This window comes from Panulirus ornatus, chromosome 22 (genome assembly GCF_036320965.1).
Source record: "Panulirus ornatus isolate Po-2019 chromosome 22, ASM3632096v1, whole genome shotgun sequence".
NCBI lineage: Eukaryota > Metazoa > Arthropoda > Malacostraca > Decapoda > Palinuridae > Panulirus > Panulirus ornatus.
In genome coordinates, this window is record NC_092245.1 from 5,780,323 (window position 1) to 5,794,573 (window position 14,251).

Below are 14,251 nucleotides of genomic sequence, written 5' to 3' on the forward strand. Positions count from 1 at the left end.
GGTAAGTGGACAAGGCTGACATGCAAACTGGATTTGCAGAAACAACTAGAATTGTCAAGTGGTTCGGCAAGTTATTATTCTTCCATGTGCTGGACTTAGTGATGCTGAACTAATGTAATCTTTATCAAGTGAAAAGTAGTCTCTAATGTGAGTACCAAGTGTTTAATTTCCTAATCATTAAACAACTGTATCAGAGATCTGGAAATGTGGTGCAGAGCACAAAGTTAAAATGACACAGTAGAGAAGGAACTAACCCAACAAGACCCACACATAGACTTACGAACTTTCTCATGGTACTTCCAAGACAGGAGAAAGAGAAGCACTCAACAAAGGGATGCCTAGTTTGCTCAACTACCACAGACAAGCAACTTGCAAGGAAATGAGAGGGATATTCCTTTGATGGTTAGATGATTATCTTAGAGAGAATGAACAAAGGATGCTTGTTAGAGGGGCCTTTTCCAAATGGTGAAGACCAGTGGAGAGCCATAGGGTTCACTTCTGAGATCATTACTCTTCTTGATCTAAGTATATGACTTGTTTGAAAGTATGGACTCCTACATGAATATGTCTGTTGATGATGCAAAGATCATAAAGGAAATGAAAATCAAGGAGAATTACATCAGCTAACAAGAGGACCTAAACACACTTCAAATATGGTCTGAAACATGGTAGATGAAATTCATCCCAAACAAATGTAAAATAATGAGTCTGGGACAAAGTAAAAAAAAAAAGGCCACATGATGATTATCTATCCGGAGAGCTTTAGGACTGTGTGCATAAGGACGTAGTCCCAAAACTGTAGCCAGAGTCCCACATTAGGAGAATATTGAAGGACACAAACTTTAGGGTGACAAATATTCAAACAGCCTTCGAGTACATGGATAAGCAATTAATCTACAAGAGGCTAAAACTAAAATATGCTTCTCAGTTTTGGTCATTGCACCTAAAGAAGCAAAAACACCTAAAATAGATGATCCAAAGATGGTACCAAAATTAAGGAATCTAAGCTACAGGGAAAAGCTTGAGGCTTTAAATTTACCCACCTTGGAAGAGAGAAGAGTAAAGAGTGACCTAATCACAACCTTTAAGATTTTTAATAAGACTGATAATGTGGGCAGATAATGTGGGATAGAACAATCACCAAAGGAAATTATATGTCATACACAAGTCAAAGTGGGTTAATGTGACCAGTGGAGTGCCACAGGGAGTTCAGGGACACTTTACTCTTCTTTTTCAATGTATATGACCTGCCTAGACGTACAAGTTCCTTGCAAATAAAGCAAGTCACGAGGGAAATGAAAAGTGAGAAACACATAAATTTAAAGGAGGACTTGGAGAGACTCCAGAGGTGGTTTGAAGGAACACTTGGGGAAGACCTGGGAAAGATATATCCCACTATCGCTAAGTGTAGTTCAGAATTTGCTGCTGAAATTAGGCACATCAAGTTATCCCTCCAACTCAGACTCAAGTGGCATCTTAGAATTTCATACAAAGTCAATAGTCTGGACAGCCCCACTGTTGCCTTATCACAAAATATATCCCTTTAGCAGACATCACTTTCAATAAAGTAAAATGCACCAACTCTAATGATTACACGATTAGCTAAACAACCAAAATGATATATTTTACTGTTTAGGCATAAATCTAAGAGCACCATCTACCCCATTTTTTAATGTAAGCTCCATGGAACATTAGTGAAGCCCTAAGTTGGAGCCAAAGTTGATATCCAGCATACGAACATTGGCCTCATAACAACAGGTGGGAGGCAAAATGCTATATTTGTTAAGCTGCATGTTAACGAACAACATTGATCAAGATACAGCATACACAGACTGTGGATCACTGCTTACTTACAGTAACTTGATAGTATGGTGGTGGTGTTGGTCCTAGTAGTTGATGCACTTTTCCCCACCCTTGTTGCTAATCCAGGCCACTATTAAGAGACTGTTAACCCTCCGTTCAATTCCATATAATATGATGTATACAAACACACTGTAGCCTACCCATCTATATATCTGACTCCTGTTCAAACTTGAAACCAATGCCGCTTCTTAGCCTTTATGCCACATCCTTAACAAGCCGCTAGCAAAGGACAACTCTAGCACAGTGTTTGCAGAAGCTCCTACCTTAAAGATGTGTACACTAACAACCCAAACACTTGTATAAACTGTCTCTGAAAAATAGAAACTAGAACCCAAACCCTTGTATACACTGTCTCTGAAAAATAGAAACTAGTTATGACATGAAATCCTTCCTCAACTAATGCAGAAAACCTGAAGGGTTGCTCCCTACAAACCAATACTAGAGTTGATACGTATATTTGGGAAAATTTTATTGTTTCACTTATGTGATCAGTTTTGACTTCAACTAACTTGAGTCATAGTAAAGACTACACTTAAAAAAATCTAAGCACTTCCATCCAGTGTTGGTAAGTACCAAAGTGGTGACATGATCTACAATAACAAGTAACTGTAATTGTTACTGCAATTATCATGTAAAAAGTCGTCATCCCTTTACATACAATCAATGATTATGAAATGAAAGTTTGGATTAAAAATTCAAATATCAAATTTCATATAAAATTTCAAGTGGCATCTCCAACAAGACCATAAACTGTAAGAAGCCCATCAGCATAACTTAACTGGATGAGTGGCTTCAGGTAATTACATACTGAGGCAACACAATTCTACGTAGCAGATGGTTTCTTATTCACAATGATATTTTTCTGTTCTTATGCAATCATGTGATCAGGATAATTTGGGAGTGGTTCAAGGTTTCAACTAGTGACCGTGACATTGCTGGCCACACTGCCTCCTGTTGGGCCAAACTTATTAAGCAGTGTACCAGCATTAACATGCAATGAGGAGCAAGCACAACTGCCAGTGATCATGGCTCTGACAGACACTACCTTTGCCTTTTCAGCCTTGCGCTCTGGTGCCATGGCACTGAACCTACCTAGGTTGATGCCAATGGAGCTAATATTGCTAAAACCACATAGAGCATACATAGTAATCTTTGCTCATACCAAAAGTTCACCAACTTTCTTCATTTCTGCAAGTAAACTGACCAGTCCACACCCATCTCCCATGCAAGTGGCATAAAGATCCATCCAAAGAGACTTTCAAGAGAATAGACTCCACGTTCAGAACCAGCAAGTGTGCAGTAACTTGCAGTAACTTTGACTGGACTCTCTTTCCACATATTCTTCAATACTCTACCTTCAATAACACATCATATGACTCACCTCTGTTCCCATGGTTCCATTCACTGCCATATACACTCCCAAGTGTCTAAAACACTCCACTTCCTCCAAATTTCTCTATTCAAACTCAAACCCCCAGCTACCACTGCACTGTTAGACCTAATAACCTTACTTTCATTCAAATTTACTCTCAACTTCCTCTCACACAAACTCCTGAACTCGTCACCAATTTCTGAAGCTTCTCACTTAAATCTGCCACAAGTGCTGTCATCAGCAAACATATGACTCACTTCCTAGGCCTACTCATTCCCTACAGACTTCATACCAGCCCCTCACTCCAAGACCACTTCTGCCACAGACCAACCTTCACCTGAAACCATTGGTCCTCCTCTCTACCCAATCACACAGACATGTTGCACTCTCGATAAAAATTTAACAACTTTCCTCCCTTTGCACAGCATCTTGTATCAATCCCATCATTCACTTTTAATAGATCCATAAATGCCATATTCAAATCCTGTTTATTTAAGTATTTTTCACACACATTCTTTACAGCAAACACCTGATCCACACATCCTCTATCACTCATGAAACCATATAGTTCCTCCCCATATCAACTCATCAAACCATAATGTACCTCCCCAGTTTCTTGTTCTGAACATGCCTTCACCCTCTAAATCACCATTCTTCCAAATTTACCAAAATAAAGTTTTATTTTTGCAGACTGAACACACCTTTGCCCCATCCCCCATGCCTTCATACAATGGCACTATATATATATATGCATTCTGCTATTCCTCAGGCACCTTCCCATGATCCATACATAAAATGAAAATCCTAACTAACCGATCAACCAAGCAGACGCCCTTTTCTTCAGAAATTCTTCTGCAATACTGTCCAACCAAGTCACCTTGCCATATTTCATCTTACACAAGGCTTTCACCACCTCTTTCTCTACACCAAACCACTTGCTATGACTCTCTCACTTAGCATACCTCCCCAACCCAAACACCCTACATCTACCATCCTATTTTCAAACACATTCACTTATCCTATAAAATATTCCCTCCATCTCCTCACTGCATGTTACCACTTCACCACTTACCCCTTTCATCTATGTTACTATTTGTTTTATTTTTCTTACTCATTAACCTCCTTCCTAAACATATTATTCTCCATAAAATTTGCAGGTACTCAACCCAAATCTTATTTGCCCCCTTTTCAGCCACTGCATCTTCCTCTTGCCTTCCTGCTTGTTTCTCATTCACAACTTCCAATCACTTACACTCCTTCACTGCAAGTACTTATCATACATCTCTCTTCTTCACTGGCATCTTTACCATGCACTACCCTTTCTCACCTGCCAACTTTCTATGTTCTGCATGCCACACACCTCTCTCACACATGCCAGCAATGCTTTTCTAGATACATCCCATTCCTCATCCATTCCCCTAGCTAAGTTTACCCCCCCCCCCCTTTTTCCCATTTTACACTGTCTCTCTTGGTAAAAAAAAAAAAAATCAACTCATTTTATGACTATCTACCTATCCTTCAGGAACTCCCATCAAGGGGGAAGCCATGGAAAAATAGTCTCCACTTTTCACTGTCCTTACTTGCCACCGTTTTGCTCCCTCCATTATTCTTCCATTCTATTTGCCCATGTCACAGGTGATCTTCCTCTCACACCAACCTCAATTGTACTATCATACTTTCTCCTTGTAAACTCCCAGTTTTGCATTCTTTCCACACACCCAAACCACCTCAAAGTATATAAAAAGATCAAACAAACTGACAACATACACCCACTTTCTCTGGGAACTACTTGCCCCCTCATCCCTTCCTATTCCCATACGTACTTTTCTGTCCAGGTAAAAACTTCTCTGCATTCAGTAAATGTCCGTTTACCCTGTGTACTTGTAGCACCTTCCACATGGTCGCTCTGTCTGTCCTATAGTGTGCTTTTTACAGATCCATACAAGCCATATACAACTTATGCTCTTTTACAAAGTACTTCTCACGTTCTTTTGAGCAAATATCTAGTTCAAACATCCTCTTCTTCTCATGAAGCAACACTGCGCCTACCCAATCACATGTTCTGTACATGCCAACCTCTCAAACACCACTATCCTATACACCTGACCAGGTATATTCAACAGATTGATATAAAAACCTGAAGAGACCTGTCTAACAACCAACCAAAGGCTCATAGTTGCCACCCTGTTGGGATAAACCCAAGGGTCAATCTACCTGAAACTCTTGATAAGAAAAAATCTCAAGTGCATAAACTAACCTCAACACAGAAACTAAAATAAAATTAGAACTTTTGCAAATCATTACAGATGACTGACCAATACGATGAGCTCATGATCACCTGACTAACCTAAATGAAGTGGCAAATCAATATATGGAGAAAGTCATATGTCCTTACGATTCCTAAGCACTTCACCAACTCATCACACAGCCTCAACATTACATGCCAGATCAACTTACATGAATTATGGGCCTTCATGAACAAGCAGTACTTCACCAACACAACATTCTGCCTCAACATTACAGATGAGCAATAAACACATGGACAAAGGTCCTTATTGGAAGAGCATGAGCCGGCCTTATATAGCTTCAGAGGTTTTCTACCTCTACAGCTCAGCTGTTGCCTAGGTGCTACTCCACTCAAGCTGTTGGCAGCCACAGACCATCATAGGCCTACATAACCACTGCATCCTGACCAGTTTATTACACTGAGCCAATATTCATGTAAGCCAGTTTTAAATTTCTCCACAGTAGATTTCACTGTTTGTTTAATGGATGTAGGCAATGTATCAAACAATTTTAGGACATGGATGTTTGGAATGATTTTCTTTGAACTTCTTTTGATTCTAGTGATAATATTTTAAAGAGTCTTCCATGCATTTTGTGTCTATTGGGAACACATCTTTGGTGTGCGTTGGGAACTGAAGATTGTGATATATCTATCTCGTGTGCTCCAGGGAGTAAAGCCTCAGCGCTCTCCTTCAGTCAAAACTAGCTGTGAAAGGGTCAGTGCACACTTTCTAACTGCACTTTTATTTGCTCTAAAAGTAGATGTCAACACACAGTACTGTTTCAAGAGAGTGGCCTCATCAGTTTAACTATCCTGTTATGATGGCTCATTAAATGAAGGCAGCTATCTCCTTAGAAGAGATAACTTTTGCTCTTGTGTTTGCTTAGGGTGTTTAGATCATCAGACATTACTGAAGTCTCTTACACCACTCTTTTGAAATAAGATGGAGTCTGTTTCTGTCTAGTATAGTATTCTGTACTTCCTATTTCTCCACTTTCCCAACAACAGCATAGCTAAAAAATTTTACCATTAAGAGGCATGTCATTCCAGTGATCCCACTGCAATAACTGGTTCATGTCTACTTGTCATTTCTTACGGTATTTCACAGATGAAATTTCTAGACTTAGTCTGGTATCATCTACACAGGATGATGTTAAACACTGGTTTGTATTTGCACCTACAGTAATCCCTTGATAACTTGGCAAATATGGGACTGAGGCCTTCCTACAAAGTGGGTTTTCCCAGTTATCAAAATCCCCTTAAAATATTGAAAAATACTGACAAAACAGGGATATACTTATGCTGAAGACTGAGTTTAGTTACTTACTGACAGCCTAGGTGTTGTTTTGAATCAGCCAAAGAGATGCAAAGAGAGGTGGAGGTGGTGTAGGGTGCATGAGGCAATGTGTAGAAAGGCTTGTCACTTAATATACTTTATTGAAAATGTTCATGATGTATGCAAAATCTCTACACTTATCATGAATGTCTTTATTGTCTCACAGTAGAAGAGGCAGTTATGTGAACAACAATACACTGTAAAACCACTTTCAACTTCTGCTCTATGGTCAATCTCTTAACCTTGGTTTCATTACTGCCAAAGGACTTACAGAAACATGGTATGCTTGCAATTTTGCATAAATTTAACATGAGAAAGTGGAATAAAAGAGAAAACCAGCATACCCATGGTGAAAGCCAAGTGGTAATTGACGGTGGCAAGATCTCCAGCTTCAGCTTACCTTCTGTTTCCCATTAGCGGTTAGTGACAGCAGTACCAAATTAAAGCAATTAACAAGTTACTGAATGCCAAGTTATTCAAGGTTGTCTGTATGTCAGATATGAGAATATGAAAAAGTTGACTCAAGTGTAATTCCTTGGGGAACCGAGCTTTTGACCTTAGATGAACTGGAAATAGCCTGATTTACAAGTGTTGTGATATGCTACTTTGAGAAGTTGTTCATCCAACTTTCTACTATTCCAATTTCTTTGCAGACTGTGTGCTATCACACCATCGTCGCATGTACCAAAAGCTTAGGAAAAGTGTGTATATCACATAAGTACTTTGTTCACCAACACAAGTGTGTATATCACATCAGTACTTTGTTCTCCAACACATCAAAAACTTCATCATAAAGATTGAAAAACTGAGAGGAGCATGATCTTCCTGGCCCAAAACTACAATGGGTCATGATCACTTTCTAATGCAATGAAGTTATTCAACTTGCATCTTAATACTCTCTTGAAAATTTGAACATTTTAATGATGTGCAATGTTGGTGCCACTGGTAAGTAATTTTGTGGACTACTTTGCTTCCTCTTTTGTAGAATGGGGCAAGCAAGATAATTTTAAACTTAGGAATTTATCTGAGAACTAAACATTCTTTCCAGAGGATGCTTTGTCATTAATTCAATGTTTCAATTTCTTAAGAAAAACAGAGTTCCAGGAGACTTCTTCTGGAGAAGTATGCACTGGCATGTTCTCAATGGCTCTCCTGAAGTCTGCTGTGGTGATGAAATATATTGTGTCTTGTGAATGATTATTGTTTAAAAAGTCACTTAGGACTTAAATTTTACAATGATTTCTGGCTTAATGGACAATGATTCATAAATTTTTTCAGCTTTTCACTTACCTCCTAGCCTTAATCCATCCATGTATCCTTTTATGTTATTAGAGAGCTACCCAAAATTGTGGTCCTTGATTTGGACTTTCCATATAAATATTTTTCAATCTAACTGATGGCTCTTTCTTCTTTTTATTGGGACTTGTATGATATTTTGAGTTAGTTGGGTCTTCCATTTCACTTGAGAGTGTTTTTCATTTCCTGGGTGACAGCCTTTTTCAATTAATATGCATCTTCCCTTCTTCCATAAAGGGACATCGTTTCTCTTTCTAGTCCAGACCTTTTGCACTTTTTTCTTAATGATATAACTTTTTTACTTGTTCAGGGTGCTTCCGTTGTCAGACAGACATACACAGGTCCACCTAACACCCTCCAGTCATCTTGAACAGACAGTCATTTCCACTGAATAAAACACCATTCTTGGCATCAAAAACAACATTCACTCCCCACCCCAGTCACATAAACATAAAAGCAATACAAAAACTAAATGCCCTGAGAACTCTAACTGGCAACAGATTTAGACAAAAAAACAAAGAATAAATAAATGAATAAATAAACTTTGCAACATCGTACACAAACAATTCACTCACTTCAATTTCACCTACACCTCAGCTGGTGTTCCACCCTCACAAAAGCTAATATAACTGAGTTGCAAAGCAAACAAAATAGTAAATTCAGAACAATATCAGACTGCCAAGCAATTATAAACTCAACACCTGTACAATGAAACAAAGATCCTCTCAATACAGATCCACCTCAACATGCTCAGCACCCAATTCTGTTCACTAACACTACACCTTTCACACCCAAACCATTCTATAACTAACCATCAACCCCCAGGTAAAAATAAAAAGCTTACCCTGTCACTTCTACTGACAGATCTTCCCACGTTCAACAAATATACAAGCAAAACACATACAATTGAAACAACCCAACAAGCACTAAACAACCAAACTCCCAACTAAGTCTTAAACTTCAACCCACCAGACATACACCTATTGTTTACTTTTTTACATTTTGTGAAGTCTCAAAATTTATAGTTAATTCAACTCCATTGTGGCATGTATTCTATTGTGATGGTTAGTATCAATACTTGTGTTAGGTTATGAGTTAAGTACAGTGGACTGTGTTTAAAATAGTGATTTGACGTATATAGTTCACATTTGTGGAAAACCAATTTGGTGTATAATTTTTTTGTAATTAGCTGTACTGTCTTCTGACTAAGAGAATACCTGTCGAGTCTAAATGATGATGGTCAAAGGTGAACCCTCACAGAGGTATCCTATTTTAGGGAAATTAATGGTGCTAAGTTCCTTGTCAAGCAAGTGCTCTCTCAGATGCTCATATAGATTTGTCTGTAGCTGAAACTAGAAAAAATTATTTGTAGCATTCATAGATCATGAAAAGAGAATAAAGTGGATTGCAATGGCCTGTGAGAGATATTAAAAACTGATGATAAATGAGGTTAGTTTCTGAATGCAACAGAGTCATTCTACAAAATCAGTATGCAAGTGTTAAAAGCAAATGGTAAACAAAGCAAAGTTTTGAATGAGACAACCAAGGTAGAGATGTGTGATGTCATTCTTAATTTACAATACAAATATGGATGTGGCAGAATGAAAGATGAGAGAAAGAACAAGCAAAGAGGAAGCTAAGCTTAAGTTGGACAGTAAGACCAAGTAATTGGTGAAAAGCTTGCCTGTAGACAAAATGGTATCGCTGGCGATAATTAAGAAGCACATTAAAGATGAAAACTGTAAGTGCTAGGAGATAGGTTATGAGAAAGGAGAGAATGATGTGACAAACTCGGCAATCATAGTAAGCTCAACTGTAAGGTCAGGATGGATGGTAAACAACTGTAGGAGATTTAAAAATTTATATATCTGGGTTCAGTGCCTTGAAAACATGTTACAATGGAACAAGAAGTAAGGGAGACAGCTCCATCCAAGGGATAATGTAACTGGATCCCTGGGGAGAATTATGAAAGGGCAAATGTGTCATGAGTGGAAACTGAAAAAAGGTCTGAGGGGAACAGCACTGTTCTACAGCCTTAACCTATGATAGTGAAACATGGATTGAAGTCGACAGTTCTAGATTTCAGATTACTGAAACAAGTTTTTTGAGGGGTGAAAGCTGTGTTCAGCAAATGGAACAGACAAGGAAAGGAAATGGAGTATCGTGTCAAAAAGTGGGTAAAGAGAAGTACCTTAAATGGCTCAGCCAAATATAGAGAATGCATGTTGATACGTTGGTAAAGAAAATATAGAGAAATGGGGAAAAAAGGAAAGAGAGTAAGGTGAAGATAACCAGCACCTTTAAAGAGGAAAGAGGAGGTTATATAATGGGGAGACAATCCATAAAAGTAAGAAGGGGCAGGGTTTACAAGGGAGGAGAGAAGAGGATAAAGTTTACTGGAGAAGGCAATCAAAATACTTCCTCTTGTGCCCCTAGGAGGAGCTCCCAGGAGGAATCAGGCATTAGACAGACAGACAAATAAATGTACCAAGGAAGCACTTGCACATCATGATATTTCTACAAAGTTCAGACAACCCAGCTCCAGGTTCTAGCTTCATTCTGTTGTTATGTTACTGCAATGCCAAAATGCAGAGTTCCAGATACCAACCTGTTGTGTTCCAGGAGCTGAAACATTGACAATCCCTGCAGCCTGCTTCAGCACAAGGTAGCTGATTATCCCGTTACGAAGAACATTCTGGTTTTGAGTCAAGTCGAAGGAATCTCGACCATGTGGTACTGCCAACAGAACGCAGTGTTCAGCTTCCATCTGTGCAAAAGCAAATCATAATTACATAATTGAAATCCTTCAGCAAGAACAATGAGTTAAAATACACCTTCATAAAAATAAAAGCAAACAGTGTTTAGCTTCCATCTGTGCAAAGCAAACCATCATTACAAAAATGAAATCCTTCCTCCAAAAACAATGAAATTAATTGAAATAGCTTATGTAAGTACATAACACTACTACCCTGTGAAACTGTACTGGAAAAATTTTCTACATTGCATAAACACTAAACTATAACTGCAACTATTGTTCTAGCAAGTACTCTAGTAACCACTATGCATGAGATGTGTTCCTGGAAAAAAGTGTGTACAGTGCATAGCAAAGCTATGGGAATAGAAATATGCTCCAGACATATCCCAAAGTCCCCCACTTCTCACTAACTCAACAGAAAAACGTGTACACCATAATTTTTAGAAACAGTTTACATAAGGAGCATACGGACAGATCACACCTAAGCTTAGATGTGTTTCCAACTTATTCAGATCACCATTAGGTTTCCTGTTTCCCAAATAACAAGGGTGTCTTACTTTTGTCATTTTCCAAATATATGGAGACCATGACTAAGCCAGTGTTCTTAGTTTTTTTCAGCATTCGTAATTGTAACCTATTCATGCAAGACTTAAGGAGGCAGCAGCAAAGTTTGTTTTGAATGTAAGAATGACTTTTGGTTTTTTTCATGGGTGCCACAGTGCAATATAATCTAGAAAAAGCACTCTTCAGTGATTAAAATGAGGTATTAAAAGACCAAACACATAAAAAAAGAAAAATTATGTGGATGGAACTCTCAACTGAATCAAAATTTGGTAGATAAAAGTGTTTTCAACTGAATCAAAATTTGGTAAATAAAGTGTTTTTCCACAATGGTTAATCACTTGGCTTACCTTATAATTTTATTGTGTCAAAGTACAGCAAATATGATTCCTAAAAGTAGGTAGTAGTTGGTTGGCACCCACTGACCAGATTGGTATATTACTGGTATTACCTCCCTGGACATCAGGAAAGTTAATGATGGCTACACAGTGAGCCAACACTTATGTGATTGTCAAGTTGCACTCCTCCGATCAAGATAGCTGCCTTTTCCTTCTACCTCACCCACATGTGGACTGATGGTATTCTGTCCACAAATATACAATCTCTCCTTGTCACACATAACACTTGATAACACTTAACTCATACAACTTTTTTATTCTTCAGAACTACATTTTCCTGCAGTAAGTGCGATGTGCTAGCCCTGCCTTTTGGCAAACTGGAAGGAGCAAGACATAGAAGCAGTACATAGGAACATTAGACAGGAGCATTTGGTAGATGCAACAGGTTGAAACATTTAGGTGTGAGCATTATGTAGAAGTAATAGGTTGGATCATTAGGTAGGAGCCTTTGGAAACTGCACTAAAGTTGCCCTCAACCAGTGGCCTGTTGAGAGTGAGGCACTGAAATGCTAAGCAGCAGCACTGGAATTCGCTAGTTATGCAGACTCTTTTGTTGCGGCCACCGCTTTGAGAGAGTTCCTAAAGGAAACAGGCATCACAGATATAGACAGATAAACATAATTAATTCATACTTCATATATCAATTAAATTTCTCACTCCAAAGGACTCCATATTTTCCTGCTACTGGAAATAGTGCAGCCTTGGGCTGCAGGAGTTATTAGAAAGGTCCTTGGTAACACCAAGAATCTTGGAAACTGGTGTTAGGGTAATAAATAAGTAAATACTCTTTTTTGGTAATGTTACTTGGAAATCATTTTTTGCCCGACAAAGACTGTAACTTTATAACATAACTGAATACATGTGTGTGTGTGTGTGTGTGTGTGTGTGTGTGTGTGTGTGTGTGTGTGTGTGTGTGTGTGTGCGTGTGTGTGTGTGTGTGTGTATATATATATATTTTATCTTATTTATTTATTTATTTTGCTTTGTCGCTCTCTCCCGCGTTTGCGAGGTAGCGCAAGGAAACAGACGAAAGAAATGGCCCAACCCACCCCCATACACAATGTATATACATACACGTCCACACACGCAAATATACATACCTATACATCTCAATGTACACATATATATACACACACAGACACATACATATATACCCATGCACACAATTCACACTGTCTGCCTTTATTCATTCCCATCGCCACCTCGCCACACATGGAATACCATCCCCCTCCCCCCTCATGTGTGCGAGGTAGCACTAGGAAAAGACAACAAAGGCCCCATTCGTTCACACTCAGTCTCTAGCTGTCATGCAATAATGCCCGAAACCACAGCTCCCTTTCCACATCCAGGCCCCACACAACTTTCCATGGTTTACCCCAGACGCTTCACATGCCCTGATTCAATCCACTGACAGCACGTCAACCCCGGTATACCACATCGATCCAATTCGCTCTATTCCTTGCCCTCCTTTCACCCTCCTGCATGTTCAGGCCCCGATCACACAAAATCTTTTTCACTCCATCTTTCCACCTCCAATTTGGTCTCCCACTTCTCCTCGTTCCCTCCACCTCCGACACATATATCCTCTTGGTCAATCTTTCCTCACTCATTCTCTCCATGTGCCCAAACCATTTCAAAACACCTTCTTCTGCTCTCTCAACCCCACTTTTTATTACCACACATCTCTCTTACCCTTACATTACTTACTCGATCAAACCACCTCACACCACATATTGTCCTCAAACATCTCATTTCCGGCACATCCACCCTCCTGCGCACAACTCTATCCATAGCCCACGCCTCGTAACCATACAACATTGTTGGAACCACTATTCCTTCAAACATACCCATTTTTACTTTCCGAGATAATGTTCTCGACTTCCACACATTCTTCAAGGCTCCCAGGATTTTCGCCCCCTCCCCCACCCTATGATTCACTTCCGCTTCCACGGTTCCATCCGCTGCCAGATGCACTTCCAGATATCTAAAACACTTTACTTCCTCCAGTTTTTCTCCATTCAAACTTATCTCCCAATTGGGGATAGGGGAGAAAGAATACTTCCCACGCATTCCTCACGTGTCGTAGAAGGCGACTACAGGGGACGGGAGCAGGGGGCTACAAACCCTCCCCTCCTTGTATTTTAACTTTCATTTTTTTTCATTTTCCAAAAGAAGGAACAGAGAAGGGGGCCAGGTGAGGATATTCCCTCAAAGGTCCAGTCCTCTGTTCTTGACGCTACCTTGCTAACGCGGGAAATGGCGAATAGTAGTATGATGATGAAATATATATATATATAATATATATATATATATATATATATATATATATATATATATATATATATATATATATATATATATATATATTATCCCTGGGGATAGG

At 39.0% G+C, this 14,251-nt stretch overlaps 1 protein-coding gene across 4 annotated transcripts in view; it reads right to left on the minus strand.

The window, feature by feature from the left end:
• LOC139756512 (uncharacterized) overlaps positions 1 to 14,251 on the minus strand; it is a 650,205-nt gene that overhangs the window by 27,790 nt on the left and 608,164 nt on the right. For all 4 annotated transcript variants that reach the window (XM_071675967.1, XM_071675968.1, XM_071675969.1 and 1 more), the window contains one exon: positions 10,763 to 10,921. In XM_071675967.1, coding sequence (XP_071532068.1) covers positions 10,763 to 10,921 — 159 coding nt within the window. The remainder of the gene's footprint in view (positions 1 to 10,762; positions 10,922 to 14,251) is intronic.